We start from the raw sequence: 24,880 nt of genomic DNA, 5'->3' as shown, positions 1-24,880 counted from the left end.
TATAATATTAGCAAAAAGAATAGAATACTTAAAAAGAAATGTTAGGGAAAATTTTAACATTAAGAATGCAATAGTAGACTTAAACAAATGCAAAGGCACGCTATGTTCTTTGATAGAAAGACTCAACATCATAAAAGGATCAAATTGCCTTAAATCCACTTACAAATATAACTCATGGAACAGTTAAATTTGTAATTAAACTAATATGGAAATGGTGAGTGAATAGAGAGATCAATGGACCAGAATGGAAAATTCAGAAATACACCTATGTATATATACCCGAGAATTAGATAGGAATTACAAATGACTTTTCATCTATGAAAGGAACACAAGATTCAAGGAATGCTGAAAAATGCACTATAAATCTATAATCAAATACTGTTTTACAGTTACCACACCAGCAAAAACCCAAAAGTTTTATGACACATCCCATATTGCTGGGGATAATATAAATTGGTTTAATCCCTTGAAGCCAATTTCATAATGCTGGTTACAATTACAGTGTACATGCCTTTTGGATTTTACCTAACAGATATGCATATATGCAGAAAGACATATGTATATGTAAGGTTATTCACTGCAGTGTTTTCATTGTAAGTCACAGGGAGCTGGTTGAATTAAGAGAAAGTCCTATACTGAAACACAGTGCAGCATGAAGAAGAAAATAAGGAAGGTCCCTGTGCATTGATGGTAAAGATCTTCAGGATATTTGTCAAGTGAAAAAAAAGCAAGACATATACAAATATGTGTGTGTGTGTGTGTGTGTATATATATATATATAATGTATGTATATCATACTATTTTTCTGTGTAAAAAATAGAGGAAATCTATATTTGAGTTAGCAATATATGCATAAGCAAACTCTGGAAGAATGTAAAGGAAACCAGAAGCATTGTTTTCCTGAGGAGGATATGGGAGTTAGGTGGGAAATAGATAGGTGTGGGCTGTATAGCTTTCAGCCTTCTTTTTCATTTTTGAACTAGATAATAGCTAATAAACTAGATAATATAATATATTATGATATATATATTATATATCATATAGCAATAGCCAAACACCTAAAGAGACTAAAAGGCTGTGTAATGTTTGCCTATTCGGTAAATAAACAAGTGTGTAGCCATCTGGTGAGATACTTTATGCTTATTAAGAAAAAAAGACTAAGGATGCTGTCTATATATTGATAGGGAAAAATCTTGGGGATGTTACGTGCATGCGACAAGGTCTGGAATAGAATGTACAATATGCTACTTTTTGTTGAAAAAGAGGAAAATCTAAGAATATTTGCTTGGTTTTCCTTGTATATTCATGAAGAAAATCTGGAAGGATACTCAAATTGGTGGACATTGTCATATGCTGCCAATTCCTCTCCAGACTCCCTCTGTGAATGAGATATTCCTTGCCCCAGCTGCTAAGAGTACTGCCAGCAGGGTGCCTTCAGTTGACAGCCCTAAGGGAATGACTGACTCCTTTGAAGGGAGCCCCCTCACCTAAGGTCACGCCCTCTTCCTGGATGGCCTGAATCTGGTGAATGATGGGGATATGATGGGTCAGCTCTCCATGCCTAACTCAGGGCAACTCTGAAGGGCCATCTCAGCTTTAGAAGTTCCCTTTCTAGGTGCACCTGGATGGCTCAGTGGTTGAGCGTCTGCCTTTTGGCTCAGGTCATGATTCTTGAGTCCTGGGATCAAGTTCCACATTGAGCTCCCTGCAGGAGTCTGCTTCTCCCTCTCCCTTTGTCTCTGCCTCTCAATCTGTGTCTCTCATGAATAAATAAATAAAATCTTAAACAGAAGTTCTCTTTCTTGACACTACATGTCAGCTTACCTTTTTCCTCTCCTGCCTGTTATAAAAAAACCTCCTTCTTACAAGAGTCTGCTTCCTGGGGAAGCCAACATGTGACAAGAAACCAAACTTGGTGAGTGGGGACAGTTTTCACTCTGTGCCTTTTTATAATTAAAAAAAATTTTTTTTTGAACCATGTGGATGTATTCCCTACTCAAATCATCAGTAAAAATTTTAAAGTTACTTGTTATGTCAGTGATATTTAATGCTTTTCTGTGTGTATTTTTAGAGAAGCTTTTCATGATTTAATTTAGGAGGAGATATTTTTAATCCAAAATACTGTGCCCTATCATGCTCTAAATATGCTTTTCTTCTTTTTGTTTTTTCTTAGGACCTATAGAGGAATACCTCACGATCTTACCTTACGATGGAATTTAAAAAGTCACCTGATGGTGGATGGGGCTGGGTGATTGTGCTTGTCTCCTTTTTCACTCAGTTTTTGTGTTATGGATCACCATTGGCTGTTGGAGTCCTGTACATAGAATGGCTGGACACCTTTGGTGAAGGGAAAGGAAAAACAGCCTGGGTCGGATCCCTTGCAAGTGGAGTTGGCTTGCTTGCAAGTAAGTGGATATATTTATGCTTCTTCTCACCCCTTTATCATTTAATTAGATTTGTTGCATAACTAATGTTGTGCAAGGCATAGGAGGATATTTTTTAAAGTATATTTCCCTGCCTTCGTTGAGATCATGGTCCCTTTCTCTATAATAAATCTGTGTGAAAATACAGAGTTCCATGAGATCTTCATTAATTTATTTATTCATTTTTTTGCTATTATGTGCCAGGCAGTGTGCTAGATGCTGGATATAAAAAAGATGAACAGTAAACACATTGTTTCCGTCCTTAAGAGACTCACAGTTTAGTGAAAGACACACATGAGAAAGAATGACACAGGGAGATGAAGACAGATCCAAGCATGTCCAGTGAATGATGGTGACCAAAGGACTGTATGATGTTAGGCAATCCTGTAAGCAGTTCCTGTATGATTCAAAATTACTCCTCTCAGATTAGGTACACTGTGATCAAATTGTATGAACATCATTTGTGTCACCTTCATAAGAAAGTCCCATTTCACACTGGTGACATTGGTCAGAATTTTAATATAGTATTATATATGATACAGATGTGAGGTATTTTGTCTCCAAAAGACTTCTCATAATGTCTCCAAAAGTAATGTTCTTCATAAATATTTATATATAATAGTGACTCCTGTCATCTTTAGAAAGAACAGTAGAGGGTTTTTGTTTACCTTTAAAGGATAAAAATCATATGGCACTTTAGTTTCTGAAGTAATAGTTTGAACTCTGCAGCAATATTTAGCGGTCATCTAATTTACTTGGAACTATTTAAGCACAGGTGTGCTAAGATGGTTTGGGATCAGTAGCCCTGGGGTCTCTTTCTGTGTGCTATGACATGGTTCATGAGTAAATCACAATCTCTATTCTGTGGGTATATAAGGAGAAAATAAGGACATTGAATGTGGTGCTTTGTAAAGTAATTTTCAGCTTTGAAATGATTTCATGAAAACAAAATGCATTAGCCATACCTTCTCCTGAATATCACTAAAGAGAATTTCTTTAAACAAAACAAAAGATTTGCTTCCAACTAATGTATTACCTTGTTTAAAGTAAAAGCAAGACTTGAAAAACAATGCTGGATCATCTGGCCATGCCAGATAAGATAACTAAACATAACTAAACAAATGAAAATAATACTATCATTATGAACTTATGAGAAACAGGAAGAGTTTGCTCAAGATTTTTTTGAAAGAGTTTTTCAAAATGTGGATTGTTTGCAAAGCTGTCAAAGTACAAATGGATGATAGGTGATATGTTAATATAGGGGTTTGCAAGTATTGATTTCTAGAAAATGATCTGGTATGAGGAGGACAGAATTTTTTGATGTTCTCCAATTAGTTACATTTCTATTACCGAATACTAAGTAAAACAAAAGTGTCATTACTTTGTCTTCCAGCAGGGGTCAAGGATAATGGAAATGATGTCTCAGCACACACTCAGAGAACAAATTTTTTCACTAAGTCTGTCCAGGTAGAAGTTGAGGGTTCAGAGAAGCTGAGAGCTCTTTAGGGATGGGTGGGGCAGAACTCAGGCTGAGACTCTGAACTGCAGCTCTACACTTTCACCAAGCTCCCTCTGCTTCAAGGGTCATGAGTGGGCCCCTTAGCTTTTAGGAGGTCCAGCTACATAATTTGCAGGCTCCAGTACAAGATAAAATGCAAGACCTCTTGTTAAGAATTGTAAGACAGCAACAGCAGAGCAGTAAATCAAGTGCATGACCCTTCTAAGAGCTGTGCTCTGTGAGGCCAGAGTAGGCTTAAGCCTACAAAGCCAGGCTTGCTTGTAGGAGCTGTGGAAATAGAGCATCCCTCCAAAGTTCAGGGGAGAGAACAAGTATTGGGGCGGGGAGGGAGCATTGGATTGAAGTCAATGGCTAGTTCAAATCCTGATGCTAAGACTACTTAGCTGAGATACCTTGTGTAAGTCCCACTTCACTTCACCTCAGGGTCATCAGCTAGATTAGGAGGCACTTGGACCAGCTGGTCATACCCTTTGAAAGTGAACATGGAATAAAGGGACCAGAGTGTTTTTGAATGAGGGAGTGGTAGGAAAAATATAATGGCTGAAGAGCGACCCCTGATAGGTGTGTATGTGCACAGGTGTGAGCACTTTAGTTGATATTCACTGAACATGCATGATATTGGCCTCCCCTGGCTCTTCATAACATAAATTAAAGGACAAGCCTGGAAGCCATGCTAGTGAAGTATTAGCAAGAGGTGTCTAACAGCATGTGAACCATGTCAGCCCTTTGTTAGCAACTTTGTTGTACAGAGAAACAAACACATTAGTACTACCTTGAAAATGGGAAAAGTATAGCTTATTTTGGTGACCCAAAAGGTTATCAGCAGTTCCTAACCAGGGAGGTAGCTAGAATCATCTATAGAAATGGTTTAGCATATAAAGGCCTTTAGTCGACCCTCAGACATTCTAATTCAGTCAGTCTATGATAGGGCCCACATATGTGAATTTTTATAACCTGAGAAGTGATTTTCAGATGGGAACTACCACTGGCTTAAGCCCTCTTAACTTAGATTTCAATCTTGCAGTTTTTCGATAATTCTCTAATGTATGATTGGCCTTCACTTCTTTGTAAAGGGAGCTACTGTAGGTTTCTGCTTGGTTGTAGCAGTGCATATGCCATGTAAAACATGAAAAATAGTGCCAACTGATTCTGATTTGGTGAAAAAAACACACATAAATGGACTTCTTTGCATGTTTTTTGATAAAATATAATTTATATTTGTGTGTATATAGTTATATTCATACTTTTTTGGGATAAAGATGGACTTTACATATATACATACATATATGCACACATATATATGTATGTGTGTATATGTGTGTTTGTGTATATTTACTCTTAAATTCAGGAGTATTTATGAATTACTCAAGTTTGTCTAAAAAGGCTCTTTCCTACCTATCAGTGCAGTGGGGTGGAGATGGGGGGTGAGGATGGGTGTATTCATTTTAACTAGCTACCCAGATGATTATGATGCAGGTAGGCCATAATATTTCTGAGTACATGAGTTATTTTCTTTACTCAGTTTTGTCCAGAGAAGACATAGTAGGTCTCTTCTACAATCCAGCTCCTGGGGCTTTATAACTGAGGCAGACCCAGAAGAATAAGTACCTCTGCTAAGCAGCTTACATTTGCTTGTCCCTCCAGTTCACTAAGAGCCCCTTCTGTGCCTGGCTCAATACCAGCCACTTTCACATACTTGATCTTAATTGATCCTCCCAACAATGCTCTGAAGTAGGCATTATTGTCCTTAAGTTTTAGGGGCCAAGATGCCCACATGAAGATGAAGCCCAAGATAAAGCCCATTCTCTAAGAGGAATAGTGACAGCCAAGCTCCAGTTTTTCTAACCTGTTAAGCCTGTTTCTTCATTTTTAAATTGGGGACAATAAAAGTACTGCCTAATATGATTGTTGTATAGAATAATTGAGGAGGTGCTTGTATATGGTGAATGCTCCACAAACATTAGCTATTTGAGAACAAGAATCAGCCACAAATAAAGTAAAATCACTTTCCCAAGCAGTTCCAACCAGACTGTGGAATCTGCAAAAGAAAGGGACCCTTCAGAATGAAAGACAAAGATATTTCTGGGGCGATGGGCTGAAGGGAGAACTAGAATTTGGTAAGATTGTCCCCAAGCATCTCAAAGTTTAAGGCCCACCCCTTTTCTCTGGCAAAATTAGACTTGGACAGTAGCTCACAGCAGCATATTAGAACAATGCAAGACATGTACTTCTTTACATTCTTCATAATCTTAATTTTTCATTCCTTCTCTTTGAAACTTGAATAATTGAGGAGAAAATATTTCTTCCTCTTGTCTGAATTATTTGCTTGTCCAGGTGATCCTTGGGATGAATAGTGCTGGGAATTTGGGTTACACCTAGTAAGTGAGTTCACTTCCATTACATACATCCATAGAGTCTCCTCTGTGCTCGTGATTCCAAGACAGAAGACATTTTTTTGTGCTTATAAGAGATTTTAGTTTCAGGGAGGAGACAGAAAAAAAGCTTACTAATTTGAGACTTCAGAAATGCAAGGGCAAAGCAGTGTCTGGAGTTTTATATGGGTTGGTTGTAAGGTGGGCCAGATGGGAGGATGGGCTGTACATGGTGGACCGTTGAAGGAGAAAGCCATCCATATGGATTCCCTCTATGCAGAGTCTTGGAGCCTGCACTGCTCTGATGCATTCTGGTAGGATAAATCTGGTTGCAGAAGGAAGCAGTGCATTGGGAGACGTGATGGTCAATGTTAACCTTAACCAGGTTAACAGGCTGTATTTCCCCAGTTACTCAAGCAATAGTGTGTTTCTGTAAAGGTATTCTATAGATGTGCTCAAAGTCCATAATCAACTGACTTTAAGGAAGGGAGACTATTCTAGATAATTTGGGTGAATGTGATTCAATCCATTAAAAAGATTTAGGAACAGAAATGAATTTTTCCAGAAGAAGAAATACCATCTTCGAATGATAGCTTCCACCTTTGCCAAAGAGTTCCAACCTGTCCTCCCTGATGGCCTGCCCTAGGGGTTTCGTACTTGCCCAGCCAGGTCTCACAATTGCATAAGCCAGTTCCTTGCAATAAATCTCTCTTAACATGTATCTTCTGGTTCTGTTTCTCTGCCTGAAACGTGACTGATGGAGGAGAGATGAACTTAACTCAAGGGGGATCATGGCTCTGCATTGGTTTCAGATGAGCTAAAGTGCTTCTTGGTTAGACGTCATTTTTCAAATTTAAGAAGGGTGGTGCCGTTTTTCAGACAACAGAGTTGCTGAAACAGCAGGGAGACCTTTTGTTCTGTATTTTTGTACTCTAAGCAGATTTAACAGTCTCTCCTCCCTTTTCTTCTTAATTCCTCCACAGACCTGCAGATTGATAATGAGTCAGTAAATCTATCCTCAGATTAATATAGTAAGTCAGTATAGCCATTTGGGCTTGCTGAATGAGTTGTGACTGCTGACAGAGTAGCATTTGAGGATTATCTGGACGATTTTACTCCCAAGCTCTGTTAACTCCTTCAAGTAGGACTGAATTTCTGCCTCCTACAAGAATTCTGTTGCATTGGCTAGTTCCCAGTATGCTAGGCATTTCCAGGATTGGTGAGAATAACACTGGATTTTTGAATTAGCTTTCTGTACTCTCTGTATATCACCAAACCAATCAATAAGCAAGGCAGTCACTCTGCACGAGATCAAGGATTTGATTGGGTTTGGCTCCTTAGTGCCTTTCTTTTCCTTTAGGGAGATGAATTTGAATTTCTGGTCTCAGCAGGAACAAGGGGTGAGAAACCTATAAGAATTTGCTGGGCTGCCTGCATTGTGGGTAGAGGGATAAGTCTCTCATGGCCCAGTCATCTGCTCTATTAGAAAATTCTTGCTATGCTTCAGTTAATACAGCATGGTTACTGCTCTATTTTATTTCTCACTCTATTTATGAGTCAGCCTATTTATGGCTTCAGTGCTGTAGGCCTGGCCATCCTACCACTCTTAGGATTCTGAAACTGTTTAGGAAAGCTAAGTGCATGGAAGTTGATTTATTTCCCAAAGGGCATGATTTCTTTCCCAAAGCTATCTTATAATAATGAGAAAGTGGAAAACCACATTGTGTTTCTATTTCCTCCATTTAGCATTTTCATCCCTTTTGTTGATAAAACCATACTTTATGGCCCAGTGCAAGGCTCAGTTTTTTTGGCCCAAGGTGCTCTCTCTTTTCTGAAATCCCAAAACATATGAAACCTTTCTTTGGGTGCCTCTTGTCTGTGACTTTGGATTTTAATTTAACTCGTGTGTGTTTATTTTGTCTTCTGGTTTAGGTCTTGGATTGTGTGTATTTCTCTCTGTGTCTTCTATCATAATATGAGACTCCAGTGCTGTGCTGTCCAGCCACATGTGGTTATTGAGCATTTGAAATGTGACTAGTTCAGGCTGAGATGTGCTATAAGTGTAACAAATTCACACTGGATTTCAAAGCTTACCACAAAACAAAAGATTATAAATGTCTCATTAATGATACTGAAATGATAATGTTTTAGATGTATTGGATCAGATAAAATGTATTACTAAAATTAATTTCGCCTCTTTTTACTTTTCTAACATGCCTACTAGGTAGTTTAGAATTCCATATGTGGCTCATATGTGTGACTTCTTGTATTTCTAATGTGTAGTGTTACTCCAGTGGACACTTGTTAAATAGTGAAGGAATGACAGTGGTCAAATGTTTAGTCTTTTGTTTGATTGATGCAGACTTAAATATAATGTTACTAACATACTTCTAAATTTTAAGAAGAGGATTCTTCTTCCGTGCTAATTTTAACAGCCAGCAAAACTTTAGCTCTGTTATTTCTTCCTAAATTACCCTGAGGGCTGAAGCAAACAATTTCATCACTTACTTGGAGATCATTCTGACTTCCTTATAACAACCCATTCTTCTCATTTTCTTAATTCACCCATGATCACAACAACAAAACAATTTTTCAGTTAGAATTTTCATTTTCATTTCCCTTTTTATTCCCCTCATTGCTGAAAATTACCTCAATAAGCACAAAATGAAGCAAAGAATATAAAACAATTTGTTAATAGTCATCTGCAAATCAGACTGATTGAGGTAATCCCATCCTTATCTTCCTTTCTTTCTTTGCTCTGGACTTTGGTTTGTAGGGCTACTCCCTGGGCTCTTACTTTTTTTTGAGTGAATGTGTCTCCATTGTGCCAATAATGTTGCCAGGAGAATAGAATATCTTTAAGAGCCCTGACTCTCATTTGTGAGGAAGGTTAGAGCTGTTCACCTGTCAGTGCCCCACACTGCCATCTCCATCCTTAGACCATTCTTCTGTGCTGACTGCCAGCTCTGCTACTTAACAGGTAGCCAAGGACTTTCAGTTCAACCAATCTTCGGGATTAATCTCCCAAACAGAATGTAGTAATGGTAATAATGGCTCCCAAACACCATATACATACAACTGTAGTTCCAAGAAACATTTTCACTGAAGGTAAAATGATTATAAAGGCACTGATACTCTGTGTGTGTGTACAAGGTTCCCATTATCTTCTTACTATCTTACATTTATTTTATTCTCAAGTCCTATCTTTCTCATTATTTCCTAATTAAAATCCTTCTTCCTCTTGAATGAAATGGCAGCAATAATAGATGGTTGTTACATTTTTAAAAAGACTTTATTTGTTAAAAAAAAAAAAACTGGCACCAGATGAAGCTTTCTGTCTTCCTTTCTGTCTAAAATTTCACAGCTTTCAAGAAGTAGAATCACTGGCTCATATTATGAGTTAACTAACTCTTGTTCCAAAGACCCCTTCTGCAAAGTACGAGACCTGAAGCATTATAAGAAATCTCCTCTGAGAGTCGTCTTTTTATTGAATTTATCTCTTGAAACTGATCCAGTACTGAGGAGTACTCTATGGTTTCTCATCTTGGAAAAGTTGCCTGAAATTGCTAGAGCTAATAAGCATGTAAATGTGTTACGTCTTGCAGATGTGACTTAATGGTCAATTCCAGTTATACTTTGCCCTAATTGTTATTGATGAAATATGAAGCCGATGTGGTCTAAATCTATGTAAATAGAATCTAGAGATACTTTAGTTCTGCAGATGAGAATAAAATAGTTTGCTTTGAAATTTTAAACACCAAAATGAGCATGAATGTTACATTTTCATCTGCCATCAATTCACAGAACTACTTAAACTGTAAGATATTAACAAAAGTATATTGGCATTCTTTACTAGTATTTTGATTTTTAGGAAATAATTAATATGTCAAATGAAATACTTCTCAGTTGGGAAAAATGCTAAGCTGACTTTGGCTTTACCCCTGTCATTGATTGGCTATGGATTCTTAGTCAAATTACAGGGTCATTCTGAATTCCAGTTTTATCATTTTAAAAATGAAGTGTTTGGACTCTTTTCAAGGCCTCTTTTAGCTCTAAAAATCTGCTTTAAATCTCTGACATCAAGATTTTTTTCTCTAAGTAAGCAGCAGATGGCAGTATGAAAGTAGATAATTTTTTAAAAAGAGCTCTCAATTTACTGTTTTTATCAAAGAATTTCTGCTCATTTTTCCCCTAAGCTTAATTTTTTTCTCAAAAGTCATATGTTAGCCCAAAATGATTTATGAACTTATCCCATAATTGATAATGGTTATGTACTTACTAGCATGTAATAGTTCTAGTGTAAGTGTACATGCTATGAAAATTATTACCCTTCATCTACATCCCTAGTTTCCCATACTTTGCGTCTCCTTGTGGAGTTATCATGCATTAAGGAGCATACATTTAAAGTCCTTTTTTGAGGTTGGAACTTGAAACTCTTCAGGTATGCCAGTAATTATCTCTGTGTTTTAATTCCATTGTGCTTGTTAAATTTGTTGACACCGAGTCTCGATGTCAGTGCAGTTTGGTAAACAACACAGAAGGGTCATGCTTTTATGATGTTTTATGAAATTTGACCATTAAAATCAGTTCTATTTTTGAAGTGTCTAAGTATTTCCCATTGGTTATATAGACAGCTCAACTACTGGATAATAAGTTTGGTCTTTCAAGTGGATTTTCCTTTTAAAACACTGGCACAGAATATTCCCCTTTGTTTATCATATAAATATATCAGTCTGCTTTTCTATACCAGCTCACATAGAAGGCCTGAAATGTCAGGGGCCAGTTCATGACCAGGGAGAAATGTGGGAGAGCTGTACATGTGGAGAGAGCTATGTGCTATCTCAGTGGTCATATCCTGTTCTTAAGTATGCACTTGAGAGATTCTCTGGTATTGGCAGGAATGTTGGACTTGGAGTGGTAAGATCCTGGCTCTATCACTTACTTACTAACAATGAAACTCATTTCTCTGAGGTTACTAAATGAAAGATATATACAGAAAAGTGTGCATATCATGAGTATAGCTTGATGAATTTTTTACAAACCAAGTTACACCTGTGATAAGCGCAGTCACATCAAGAAACAGAACATTGGTAGTACCCCGGAAGGTGGGCTGTGCTCTCTTCTGGTTATAACTCCCTAGCCATTATTAAAGATGACTGTTATCTTGACTTCTAATCATAGATTAATTTTTCCTGTTTTTGTACTTTTTATAATTGCAATTATGCAACGTATACTTTCTTGTGTTGAGCATCTTTCACCCAACGTATATTTATGAGATACTTCTATATGTGTATCTATAAATCATTCGTTCTCATTGCCACGTAATAGTCCATTGTATGACTATACCAGAATTCACTTATACATTCTATTGCTGATGAACATCTGGGTTTTTAGGCTACTGTGAATAGTTCTGCTGTGAACATTTATGTACTTCTGAAACAGGTATTTCTATTGAGTGTGTACATAGGAGCAGAATTTCTGGGCTATACAATGTGCTATGTTCAGCTTTAGGAGACAATATGAGAGTTCTGATTGCTTCATATCCTTATAACACTATCGTCTGCCTTTCGTCATCCTGGTGATTGTGCTTTTTAAAAATTGGGGATGATAATTTGTACCTGAAAGGTTGTTGGCAACTTAATTAAGGTGTATTTCTCCTTGCATTCAAAGTCTGGGCTCTTTCTTCTGCCATGGGCTTGGATAACCTCTCTGAGCTTCAGTTTCCTTCCATGTAAATGAGACTAATGGGCTGAATAATCCTTAATGTCCTTTCGTTTCTGATACGCTCAGCTCTGTAGCTGTAGGTGTCTTTTAGGTATCCTGCTATTGGGAAAGAATTTCACTATCACTTAAATCCCATTACTTGAGTAGTTGCCCACTTACCCATAGAACAGATCCAGGTAGTGTCACTGTTACCTGTCATTCGATGGTGTACTTCCTCCCACAAGTTCCAGGTCACACATAGAATGTAGGACCATGGTACTGACTGACTCATACCCAAATGGGTAGGATGCTTTTCCATTTGACCTCACCTGCCAGAATAGTCTCTAGGGAGTAAATAACCACCACCACCCCCATCTCTCTACAGGGTCACAATTGGTTGTGTTCAGTCAGTCATCAAGCTTATTTTCTCATCAATTATATGACCACCCTTTTGCAGGGTAGGAAAAATGCATGGAATGTGCAGGAGGCAAAAATCCTCAACATAGTATGATGGTTAAAATGCTGGGCTCAGGAGTCAGACTGCCTGTGTTTTTACTTCTTCCCCTGTTACTACTCTGGTGGCTGCTGCTGCCATTCTCATCACTGAAGAGCTGGCATTGATTGGGGACTTCCTCATGTCAGGCCTTGTGATCAGTTTGACACCTGTGCTCTCATTTGTCTTTGCTGTAACACTGTGCGGTGGTACTTTAATACAATCTTCAGATGTGGAAACCGAGGCACAGAGAGATCAAAAAAGTTGCCTGAGATTGAATCACCAGCAAGTAGCAGAGCTCCAAATTTGAGTAAGGTCTGACTCCAGAATGCCCATTTCTTAACTATGTGGCCTTACCATCAGGAAACTCTAATTTCCTTATCAAAAAATGAGGTTAACAGTAGTATCCACCTACCAGGGCTGCAGTGAGATTAAAATGAAATGTGATTGTTTATGGGAAGTATCTCGCAGAGTGTCTGGAATATGGTAAATACACAGTAGATGCTTATTGTTAGTGTTCTTGTGTGGTAGAAAAAAACATTTTAAATTTATGATGGGATTGTCAAATAAGTGAAGGTTTCATTTATTATTTTAGGTCCTGTCTGCAGCCTCTGTGTCTCGTCTTTTGGAGCAAGACCTGTGACAATCTTCAGTGGCTTCATGGTAGCTGGAGGCTTGATGTTGAGCAGTTTTGCTCCCAATCTCTACTTTCTGTTTTTTTCCTATGGTATTGTTGTCGGTAAGAAAGCTGGTCACTAAATTTTTTCTAAGCTTCAGAGTTAAACATCATTTTATCAATGTCAGGTTTATTATTCCATTAAAATAAGGCATGAAAATGATCAAAAATAATTTACTTTCAATCACCAAATCACTGAAAGCTACTGCCTTAGTAACATGTCTGCTCAGTGAGTCAAAATGTTTGAAAAGATAAACATGTTTTATCAATGCATATTATGTTCTCTTGCAAGGCACAAGATTTTTCATTTCAGCACTGGTTTCTAAAGCACAAAAAAGGAAAAAAGAGAGGGGGGAGCGTGAGCTTGACAGCACTTCCCACTGACTTAGGAAATGGTCACTGTCACATTTGCCAGTTAAGCAGGGCTCTGCTGAGCTATTTGTATTCTAAACATCCTGTCCTTCCAGGGTGCACAACTCAAAGTTACAGCAGAAATAAAAAGTAGATGTTAAAACACATCATTATTATTGTTTTTTAAAGATAAGGCACAAGTGAAGAAAAACTGAGTGGTGGGGATAATTGATGATGATCCTGGTTACAGGAGAGGGTCCGGAGCCTGAGAGCAGTTAGTTTTGGTGCAGATGCCTTTGTGATGTATTTTACTAATTGTTTTTATTAATATTTTATTTATTTATTTATTAGAGAGAGAGAGAGAAAAAACAAGCAGGGGGAGCAGCAGGAGGAGAGGGAGAAGCAGGCAACCCGCTAAGCAAGGAGCCTGATGTGGGGCTCCATCCCAGGACCCCCAGATTATGACCTGAGCGGACCGTAGACGCTTAACCAACTGAGCTACCAAGGCGCCCCTATATTATACTAATTGTATTCAATGTTCAGCATCATCAGACTATTCCTAGAGGCTGTTGGTAGGGAACTTGAAAAAGATGTCCAGCAGTCAACGTTTTTCCTAGTGTCTGAAGGAACCTAATTTTGTTGACTAGTAATATTCCTCTTTTTTTTTACTTGCGACTGTTTCCCAAATAAACATAATAGAAGTAATAGCAGCTAATATGCACTGAATACTCCCTCTGTGCTTGGCTCTGTGCTGGATGCTTTATCTGACCTCAGTTAATCTTCACAAGAACCCAAATTACAGAGAGGGAAAGGGAAGCTCAGAGAAATTACTAACTGAAGATATATAACTAGGATATTTGGTGTTGAATCCATTCAGTCTGACACCACATCCTGACCCCGTTCACATTTTTGTAACTATTTTTGTGCTTTTTGAACACTTAAAGTCTATTTTAAATTTAACTACATACTCTAATATTGCTGAGATCTGAATCTAAATAAGCAAGTCCCGTGTTCGTTCTTTGAGAACATGCAATATATTTTTGGTATTTTATATTCCCTATAGTGCTTAATACAGTTTTGGACTGTGGGTAAAAATACATTAATCTCTTGCATAAAATTTGAGAGTATCCATTGAATAATCATTTTGCATTGTTGTCCTAAAGCCATTAAAATAAAAAGGTAGATATCTGTGTTTATGCATGACTATTGTATTATTCCTTTTAGGACAAATCCCTTTTTACATAGAAAATTGAATTATTATGTCATTGATATGATTTGAGCATTTTCCCCAGACTCTGGACTACACATTTAAAATTTCATGGGATTTTCCTCCTTCACATGGTTTCAAGGTTAATCTAGGCATACAAAGTTGTTACCAACTTAGAAATTGATGCAGTGAGTGATACCATAGCATGCATTACTTATAGATTAAAATGAATTTTTAAGAGTTAAAAATTGGCTTGCAATATATAAGAGTTATGTACATTTGATTGTGTTGGAAGACTATCTAATAATATACAGAAAGAAAAAGACAATATTAACTAACTCCGATAACTAAATTTTAATTTCTGTAGCAATGGAGGGAGCAATGTGAAGTTATTTGGCTTATGTTGTTGAAACCTTTTGAGAACTAACTGTGCCCTTCCACCTCCATGAATCTATGATTATCAATTAATTAAATGGGATCTGAGATTGGTCTTGATTGACACTTTTGGCTGCTGGTAGTATTATAGGACCTCCACTTGGCTTTCCCCACTATGATAACTCTTACTCCATTGGCCAAGGAACAATGTAGGGGGTTATACCCACCATCATGAATGTGTGAGCCAATGAAATATTAGGAATTTGGTTGGGTCCATGGACTCAGTGAATCCATTGTGAGCCAGAAGTGGGCCATGATCCTATATATTACCTGGCCCCCACATGACCACACTCTAAGGGAAGGCCATGTAAATACTTCAGGCCCCGAGTTAACATTGCCAGCTCATGTCCTGTGTCCAACAATGCTCAAAGGGTATCCCACTTTCCCTGGTGCACAATTACCTAAATAAATGACCATAGTTATCTTTGGGGAAGTATTTAGGGTACTGTTATCTATATTTGTCATAGCATTTGTTGCCATGTCCTTCCTCCTTGAATCCCAGGCTGTCCTTCACTTAATGTTTCTGGGTCAGGAAACAGACTCAGGTCTGAAGACTCTGATTTGACAATAGGTTCAATATAACAAATCGAACTTCAATTATATATATATATATATGTAATTGAAGTTCGATTTGTGAGAATAGGTTCTTAATCCCTGCAACTAAGAAGCAATTGTAAGCTTGTGGAGAGAGTGCCGGCCTTAGGGTCAGGAGATGGAGATTTTGTGAACCTCAGCAAGCTTGATGACAAATAGCTCCCCCTTCATCTGTGAAGGCACATTGGGAAACCCACCTCACAAGGTTTTGTGAGGACTAAATAAAGTCAGGTGAAATATAAATAAAAATAAAACAAATAAAAGAACTGAGTTGGATTTCAATTAATAAAAAATCACTCCCCCTGGTAATTATTGAGGCCCTGTGAGCTACTCCTAGCCAGAGATAATTAATACTTATTACTGTGGTAGATGTCTTTGTCTTTCTTTCTTTCTTTCTTTCTTTCTTTCTTTCTTCTTTCTTTCTTTCTTTCTTTCTTTCTTTCTTTCTTTCTTCTTTCTTTCTTTCTTTCTTTCTTTCTTTCTTTCTTTCTTCTTTCTTCTTTCTTTCTTTCTTTCTCTTTTTCATCAGTAGGTACATAGTCCAGGGCTCATTGAATATTTTGGGGATAAATAAATGAGGTGATAGTGAACAATGATTCTTACATTCTATCACAATTTAGAATATCCAGTTGAAAAGGAAGTGACAGGAAATTATTATGGCCTAAACTCATTTTCCTTTTTGTATTGAGTTTCTTAGAAAAAACAAGAAAGGTTCATTCTAATGATAATATTCATTGAGCACCAATTCTGTGCAGAATTTTATACTAAGCATTTTCATTGCTAGAGTGAACTAGATGGTCTCTTACGAGCAACAATATGGGAGGGAAGGAGCGAGCGCCAAGAGGCAGGCTCTGGGGTCTAACCATCTGGGTTAACCCGATCTTATTCACTTGCCAGCTGCGTGCCTCCAGACAAGTTACCTAACTTCTATTTTCTCATTTTTTAAAAACAGAATGTAATAATGACATCCACCTTCAGGTTTTGTGAATTGAAGATGTAAGGCAACACCAAATACTAGCTAGCATAACCATTATTATCAGTTTTGTGACCTTGGAAAATTATTGAATCTCTCTGAGCTTCTATTTTTATTTTTATCAAAAGACTTCACAGAGCTATTATGCCTATTTGTGAAATAATGTATACACAGAGACACAAGAGGTGTTGCATACATCCTCTCCCCTTCAATTCCGTTCTGACCACTTAGTTCAAGACCACAGCAGCAATGTTTTGCTACTGAGGAAGCTTTGTTGAATCAACAATATTGACGTAATAGATTAAGAAGATAGATAAAGAAATTAAAGCATTTTAGTATGTTTAATTATAATACACAATATCAAAAAGGTTACTAAATTGTACTAATGAGCATAATTCTGTTTTGCCACTTAGTTGATGTTTTAAAAAGTACCATCATGAAAATATGATGTTATCTCGTTTAGTTTTTCTATCTAACATAAAATGGCAGTTTCCCCTTTGTCAATTGACTGTAAGCCACACTGCCAAACCTGGTAATTCAGGCTTCTATTTTTTCAATTACTTCACTGAATCAGGAAAAAGAAAGTGGGGTGCAGGATGGGGGTAGGGGTGGAAAATATGTGCTGAATGAGTTGCTCAGGCATCTCTCCAGTTATTTGTTTTTGCTTTTCTGAAAAGCACAACTCAAAATCAATGTCTTCCATTCTGTTTTCTTCTGAGTATATTGTTATTTAGTTACCTGGTTAGTGTTTTCTTACTGTTCCTTCTTGGTTTTTGGAAAAATTCAATTTTCGCTTTCTTCATTTTCATGATAATATCTGCTTGTAGACTGAATCTGCACAGCTTCTTGAGATTGGGGAGGGTAAGAAAACACCATGTTTACAGAGAGCCTGATTCTCTTACTCAATTATGGCAAATGAGATAAAGGTCATTTCCTCACGTTCATTTTAGCAGTTAGAGTTTTATAAGCCTTTTTGTTTAGTTTAGTTTTTAATGGTTATATCATTAAAGATAATCTTTTTTTCTCTCATGGATGTTCAATTGTAATAAGGAACTATGATTTTCTAATTAGTCTAAGGCTATTAGTGATATAATGCTATAATACTCAGGTGAAAAGTGAAAACATACCAAAACAATGGTTATTTTTAGTACTTATTATATTCTAGGCACAGATACTAAATATTTTATATTTTTTATGTCTTTTAATCTTTACAGCTATTTTGTGAGATTGTTTTAAAGATAAAGAAACTAAAATTAGAGAGTTTCAGTAAACTCTAGAGTCCCCAGAGTCACCCAGCCAGTAAGAGATGGAGCTGGGATTTGAATCCAAGCCTGCCTTATTTCCAGACCTTAACTAGTCAGTGTCATGTTCAGAGTACTCATGAACATGACACTGTTCAAGCTACAAAAGTCAGAGCCAGTTTATTAAAAAAGCTAGCCAGTCACTTGCATTTTTAAGCTTTCCAGGTAGATGTTTGAAGGTAGCAACATAAAAGTACCTGCATTTAGGGACGCCTGGTTGGCTCAGCACTTGAGCGTCTGCTGTTGGCACAGGGCATGATCCCGGAGTTGTGGGATCAAGTCCCGCATCGGGCTCCCTGCATGGAGCCTGCTTCTCCCTCTGCCTGTGTCTTTGCCTCTCTCTCTCTCTGTGTCTCTCATGAATAAATAAAATCTTAAAAAAAAGTACCCGCATTTAGATACACTAAGCTTATTTATCTTTCATGGTGCCCTAAGTTACCTTCCCACAATTTCATTTCTGGAAGTAGATATTTCTGGAACACCACATGCAATTGCCTATCCTAACCTTTGGTCAGGATAGTAAATCATCTTGTCTCAACTATTCTAAGAGGTGGCTCAAATACTTGCTTTGAAACACACAGAATGGGAATTCTCTCAAATGACCAAGAGACAGGTCCCTCCATTACAGTGACCACTGTCCTGGTTTGCCCAGGACTGACGGGTTTTCCAGGATATGAGACTTCTAGTAGCCAAACTGGGAATGTCCAGGGCACTGCCTCTTCTCCCCTACCCCACACAGTGTCTGGATTCTGTAGCTCACTCATATTGTTTTTTAAGATTGCCATGTTAAAATGCACGGTTACTAAAATGTTTCCTTTTCATAAAATTAATAATTCAGGGAGAAGTTTTCATATGTAAATGTAGGGGCTTGATAGATATCTATTCAGTTACACACAAAAATATGTATATGATGAAAGGATATTTAAAAAAATTTGTAGGCATTTTCAAAAATATGTACATGATTTCAAATGTTTTATTGCTTGTCTTCCTAAAATAGACCAGACTTTCACTTTGCATGCTTTTATTCACATGCTAGTTCTTTAGAGATGCCTGCTTTATTTATTCCAAATTAGAAGCATTTTATCATATCAGTGTTTTACCCCAGTTATATTTTCTCCTCATAAGCTTATCAGTTTAATTGATTAGGGTTCTTTTTTTCTTTTAGTTCATAGATAAAAATTGAGAAAAGTGGGAAAATGAAGGAGTTTAGTGTGATTTGCCCAAAACATCATCCTATATAATGCATGGAGGTTGTAAATTAGTTTTATCGTATTTTCAAACCATATAATTCTAATTGTCTTTCTAATGATGCTATCCTAGTAAATTAATTACTGTGAAAGAAAAAAGTTCTTTAATATTTTTTAAGCTAAGATTGAGTTGAATCATTGAAGCAAGGAGCATATATAAAGATACTATTTAGGGGATCCCCGGGTGGGGCAGTGGTTTAGCGCCTGCCTTTGGCCCAGGGGGCGATCCTGGAGACCCCGGATCGAATCCCACGTTGGGCTCCCGGTGCATGGAGCCTGCTTCTCCCTCTGCCTGTGTCTCTGTCTCTCTCTCTCACTGTGTGCCTATCATAAGTAAAAATTAAAAAAAAATTAAAAAAGATACTATTTAAAAAGTATATACACACATATATACATATATTTTGTATTTGTTATATGTATAGAGATACAGACAGGAAGAGAAAAATGCAAGAACTCAAATGAGATTTATGGGAAAAGGTACTAGACTAACTTCTGTGGGAAGGTTCATCCAACAAACTTTTAAAAACACTTAACTCTGTGCCAGGCTCAGACCTGGAACCAGGGTACTTGGATGAATAAAACACAGCCTGCCCTCAAACAGTTCATTGTCTAGTTGGGGGAATAAACTTGTAAATTTGCAACTCGTAACACAGGAAAATAAGTGCAATAATAAAATGAAACCAACATTCCGTGCTGGTGTAATATGTACCTGTGGGGGAGAGGGGTGCTGAAGCCGGCTTCATGCCGAAGTTTATGCTTGAGCTGGGTCTGGAAAGACAGGTAGGATGTGGTCAGGTGGGCATGGGGTTGGAAAAGAAGTGAGGGGGTAGAAGGAGGTCTCTGCAGGAGCTCAGATGCTCAGAAGTGTGATATACTGCGGATAAGAGTATTTGTTGAAGGACTGCAGAAGTCATGTGGGGAGGTGCAAATACATCAAAGCATGGTATGCACCAGAGGCAAGATGACAAAATGTTTTTATGTGGACTTTACTGCAGGAATGTGATGGAATGAGAATTGTTGGACAGCAGCTTAGAAGATAGATTGATGGAAAAGGAAGAAAAAGGAAGATAGATTGGTGGGAAAAGTACTGGAGGCTTGAGACAGTGATCAGGAAGCCAGAATTCAGCTCAGAAAAGATGAGATGAGTGGAGGCAGTGGTGGTGCCGAGACATAGGGAGGTTGAAATAATTTAGTGGGTGTGATAAAGAGCTTGCGTCTGGTTTGATGGGAGGAGATGAGAGAAAAGAGGCCTCTGAAGTGGTAGTCTTGCCTGGAGCTGTGTGAAATGGAATGTAAGGTGTGGAAAGGAAATGTCAGAACATGAAAATACATTTAGTTTTTACCTATTTAAGTAAAGGGAAACAATAATATTTTACCAATGTTTGTGCTTTGAATTGTTATTAATACAGGTTTTCAGTTTAAAAATTATACTGCATGGGACGCCTGGGTGGCTCAGGGGTTGAGCATTTGCCTTTGGCTCAGGGCGTGATCCTGGAGTCCCAGGATCGAGTCCCACGTTGGGCTCCCTGCATGGAGCCTGCTTCTCCCTCTGCCTGTGTCTCTGCCTCTCTCTCTCTCATGAATAAATAAATAAAATATCTTAAAAAAATAAAATAAATAAAAATTATACTGCAGGCTGATGCTCAAAATTCTTTTTCACTGAATAGGAGTCTGATCAAAAATGACTGGAGACCAAGGGATGCTTTAAAACAGTGGCTTCCAAACTTCATAGTCTTGGGACCCTTCACACTCCCTTTACGTAGGACCCCAACGAGCTTTTGAATATATGGATTATACTTATAGATATTTATTCTGTTGAAATTAACTATATTAAAAGCTGAGAAATTTGAAAATATTTGTTTAGTAATTCATTTAAAGGTAATAAACAAACCTAGTACACATTAAAATAAATAATGTACTTATTATGAAAATAACTCTATTTTCCAAAGGAAAAACAGAAGTTAGTGAATAGAGCTGCATTATTTTACAGTTTTGCAAATCTCTTCAATGTTTGGCTTCTTAGAAGACTTCTGGATTCTCATATTGGCTCTGTACACAGTCATTGCAATCTGTTTTTTGATTGAAGTGTGTGAAGTAAATCTCATCACACACGAAGATGTAGTAGGGAGTAGTTTTTAATAGCCTTTTCGGGTAATTATAGATATTCTTCTTTGATGCTGTACCAAAACTTGATGAGTAATGACTTTCCAAAGTTAATTGTAATATGGAACCTGATGTCATGTCAATATACTTTTCATATTCTGTTATATTAAACCCACTTATTTATTCTTTTCTTTCTTTCTTTCTTTCTTTCTTTCTTTCTTTCTTTCTTTCTTTCTTCCTTTCTCTTTCTTTCTTTCTTTCTTTCTTTCTTTCTTTCTTTCTTTCTTTCTTTCTTTTTTTCCTTCCTTCCTTCCTTCCTTTTGTTCTTTCTTTTGTTCTTTCTTCCTTAAATACTTAACCTTTATTTTTTCAAATTTTTACTTAAATTGTAGTTAGTTCACATTTGGCACAATATTGATTTCTGGAGTAGAATTCAGTGATTCATCACTTACCTACAACCAGTGCTCATCACATGCCCTCCTTAATACATATCACTTAGGTAACCCATCCCCCATCTACCTCCCTCCGTCAATCCTCAGTTTGTTTTCTATAGTTAAGAGTCTCTTAGGGCTTTTTTTCCCAATCTCCATTTTTTCTTTTCCCCCTTCCCATATGTTCATTTGTTTTCTTTCTTAAATTCCACATATGAGTGAGATCATATGGTATTTGTCTTTCTCTGACTGACTTATTTTACTTTGTATAATACTCTCTAGCTCCATCTACATGTTGCAAATGGCACATTCTGCACTTTGGATTGTCATTCAAGCCTGATTGTGTACTATCGTGAATTGGTTATTTGAAAAATATTGGTTCACTGAGTTATGACAGAACTTATAAATGTCGACAAATTTCATTATACAACATCAAAAATCGCTTTGGTTACTATCAGCAACAGACTCATCAGAAAATCTTTATGTATTGGGAAGTTGTCCAAATTCATGGTCATGGATACAAGTTTCCTAAAATTCTATTTTTTTTCCTGGAATGTTTGGATTTTATCATTGGTAACAATTACTGCCAGTTGTCACCCTTAGTTTGTTTTCAAAAAAATTTTTGCCACATACCCAAGTCTAAGTAACCATAGTTTATCTGTCAGATATTCTTTCAAATACGAACAGGGCTACACAGGAGAAGAGAGGCTGTTTGAGCTGGCTACTAAAACAATTGTTTAAGGGCTTTTCCTTTTAACAATTGTTGTCATCCAAAGGAAGCATTTTTTAGAAATTTTGTTCGTTTTTAATGTGAGTATATGGCTATGCAGCATATTTTGATACCAAAGTTTGGTACCAAAACCTTGATTTGTGCCAGGGCCCTTGTGGTTTTACTCACCGTCTCTTTTGCTCGGTCAGCGTAAATGCAAACACAGTGAAAGAGATGGCCAGTAATACTAACAAAAGCAGAGATCATGTTAGTATTACAGTAGTCCCCACTTATCCATGGGAGATACGGTCCACGATCATCAATGAATGTCTGAACACGTGAATAGTAATAAACCCTATGTTTTCTCCTATACGTATACACCTATGATAAAGTTTAATTTATAAATAAGGTAGAGTAAGAGATTAACAATAATAGCTAATAATAAAATAAAACAATTATAACAATATGCTGTAATAAAAATTAGGTGAAGTGGTATCTTTCTCAAAATACCTTATTGTACTGTACTGTATTGTACTTCTTGTGATGACGTGAGATGACAAAATGCCTGTGTGATGAGAGGAAGTGAGGTGAATGGCGTAGGCACTGTGACATAGCATTTGGCTACCACTGACCTTCTGACCACATGTCAGGAGGATCATCTGCTTGTGGGAATGGTTGACTGCAGGTAACTGAAATCATGGAAAGCAAAACTGTGGATAACAGGAGACTAATGTCATAACTAGGAGACCAGTTATGAAACTAGTTTGACTTTATGCACTCTAGGAAATATCTTGGAGATTCTAGGGATCCTCTTTAATAACTTCCAGTTTAAGGTTGGCCTGATATGATGTAGGAAGGCATCATGCTACCTTTTTGAAAAGCTTAAGAAGAAAGCATTTCAAATTTCTGCTACATTTAAAAATAGTGAAATAACCTTAACTGAAATCCATGGCCTTGAAATAGTTTTTAAAGATGTCTTTTTTTGGGTCTCAGGCTAAAGTTTAAAATTTGCTGTTTCAGCTTTTCTGACATTGACATTTAGCAATCAGAAATGCCTTTTTCCCCCTTGTCTCTAATGCCTGACATTTTACAGAGCCCTGACAAATAAATCACAAAAAAAGTAAATTCATTCCCCCTCCAAAGGCTTTCTGAAGTATAGTCTCAGTTAAGGGTGACATTTTTTGGTTTCGAAATTGATTGTTTAGAAACAGTTTTATTTCATATCTTGAAGTGTCCTATATATATGTAGTAACTGTATAATCAATGCAACTCATGTTTTAGTTGATGAGATATTTTTTCCCTTAAATCATATAAGAAAGGCACTTTATTCTAAAAGGTTTCCTTGAAAGTGTAATTGTTTTAGTCTATCTCATTTAAGAAGACTTTTTATGGGATCACAGATGATCCTCTGAGTCTTAGATTGTTTAAAAGTGTTAATTTCCTAAAACTTGCAGTATATTTGTGAAGCCCATGTATTCTTTCTTTTTTCTTTTTTTTAAGATTTTATTTATTTATTCATGAGAGCCACAGAGAGAGAGAGGCAGAGACACAGGCAGAGGGAGAAGCAGGGGGACTCAATCCCAGGAATCCAGGATCAGGCCCTGGGCCCAAGGCGGCGCTAAACCGCTGAGCCACCTGGGCTGCCCTGTAAAGAGATTTTTAAACTAAATTAAAGACGTTTTGCTCCTAAATGGGGTAGCTAAGCCACCCAGGGATCCCCCCATGTATTCTTTCTAATCATAGTTTAGGTACTAATTAAAAGTAATGAAAATGATCTTATTTCATTTAATGGGCTATGGTTAAATCTGGTTTTTAAACTAGGGCTTATGTGTTGTTTATAGAATGATCCTCAAGAGCAGATGCTGTTGCAGAAGAAAGGCAAAAAGTCATGAGTTAAGAGCCAGAGGAAAATTTTATGAAAAACAAACTGTGTTTATCAGGTGCTATATAGAGAAGAAAAGATTAAGCTAATAAACAAATGGCTTAGAGAAATCTGGAGATGAATATTGTCCTTGGGTCTCAAGAAAGGAAAATTCAGTAAGGTATTTTTTTAATTATAAAAGAATTTCAAATCTACAGAAAAGTAGAGAGGCATAGAGCAAACTTAAAGTACACTTCACTTAAATAAGTACACTTCAAATAAATAGTTTAATAAATAAGTACACTTCACTTAAATAGTTGCTGATATTTTATTGTATTTGCTTTTTTTGTTTTTTGGGTTTTTTTGTAAAGATTTTTTTTTAAGATTTTATTTATTTATTCATGAGAGACACAGAGAGAGAGAGGCAGAGACATAGGCAGAGGGAGAAGCAGGCTCCATGCAGGGAGCCCGATGTGGGACTC

At 37.0% G+C, this 24,880-nt stretch overlaps 1 protein-coding gene across 12 annotated transcripts in view; it reads left to right on the top strand.

Annotated features, from left to right (window-relative positions):
* SLC16A9 (solute carrier family 16 member 9) overlaps positions 1 to 24,880 on the top strand; it is a 59,147-nt gene that overhangs the window by 27,016 nt on the left and 7,251 nt on the right. For 10 of the 12 annotated variants that reach the window (XM_072756049.1, XM_072756055.1, XM_072756048.1 and 7 more), the window contains exons 2-3: positions 2,174 to 2,405; positions 13,106 to 13,249. In XM_072756049.1, the coding sequence (XP_072612150.1) occupies positions 2,210 to 2,405; positions 13,106 to 13,249 (340 nt within the window). In that variant the 5' untranslated portion in view covers positions 2,174 to 2,209. Of the gene's footprint in view, positions 1 to 1,456; positions 1,916 to 2,173; positions 2,406 to 13,105; positions 13,250 to 24,880 lie in introns of those variants that run through there. The other 2 variants (XM_072756056.1, XM_026013513.2) reach the window with 2 other exon arrangements.

This window comes from Vulpes vulpes, chromosome 4 (assembly GCF_048418805.1).
Source record: "Vulpes vulpes isolate BD-2025 chromosome 4, VulVul3, whole genome shotgun sequence".
In the NCBI taxonomy this organism is placed as follows: domain Eukaryota; kingdom Metazoa; phylum Chordata; class Mammalia; order Carnivora; family Canidae; genus Vulpes; species Vulpes vulpes.
This window is presented reverse-complemented; position numbering and strand designations above follow the sequence as displayed.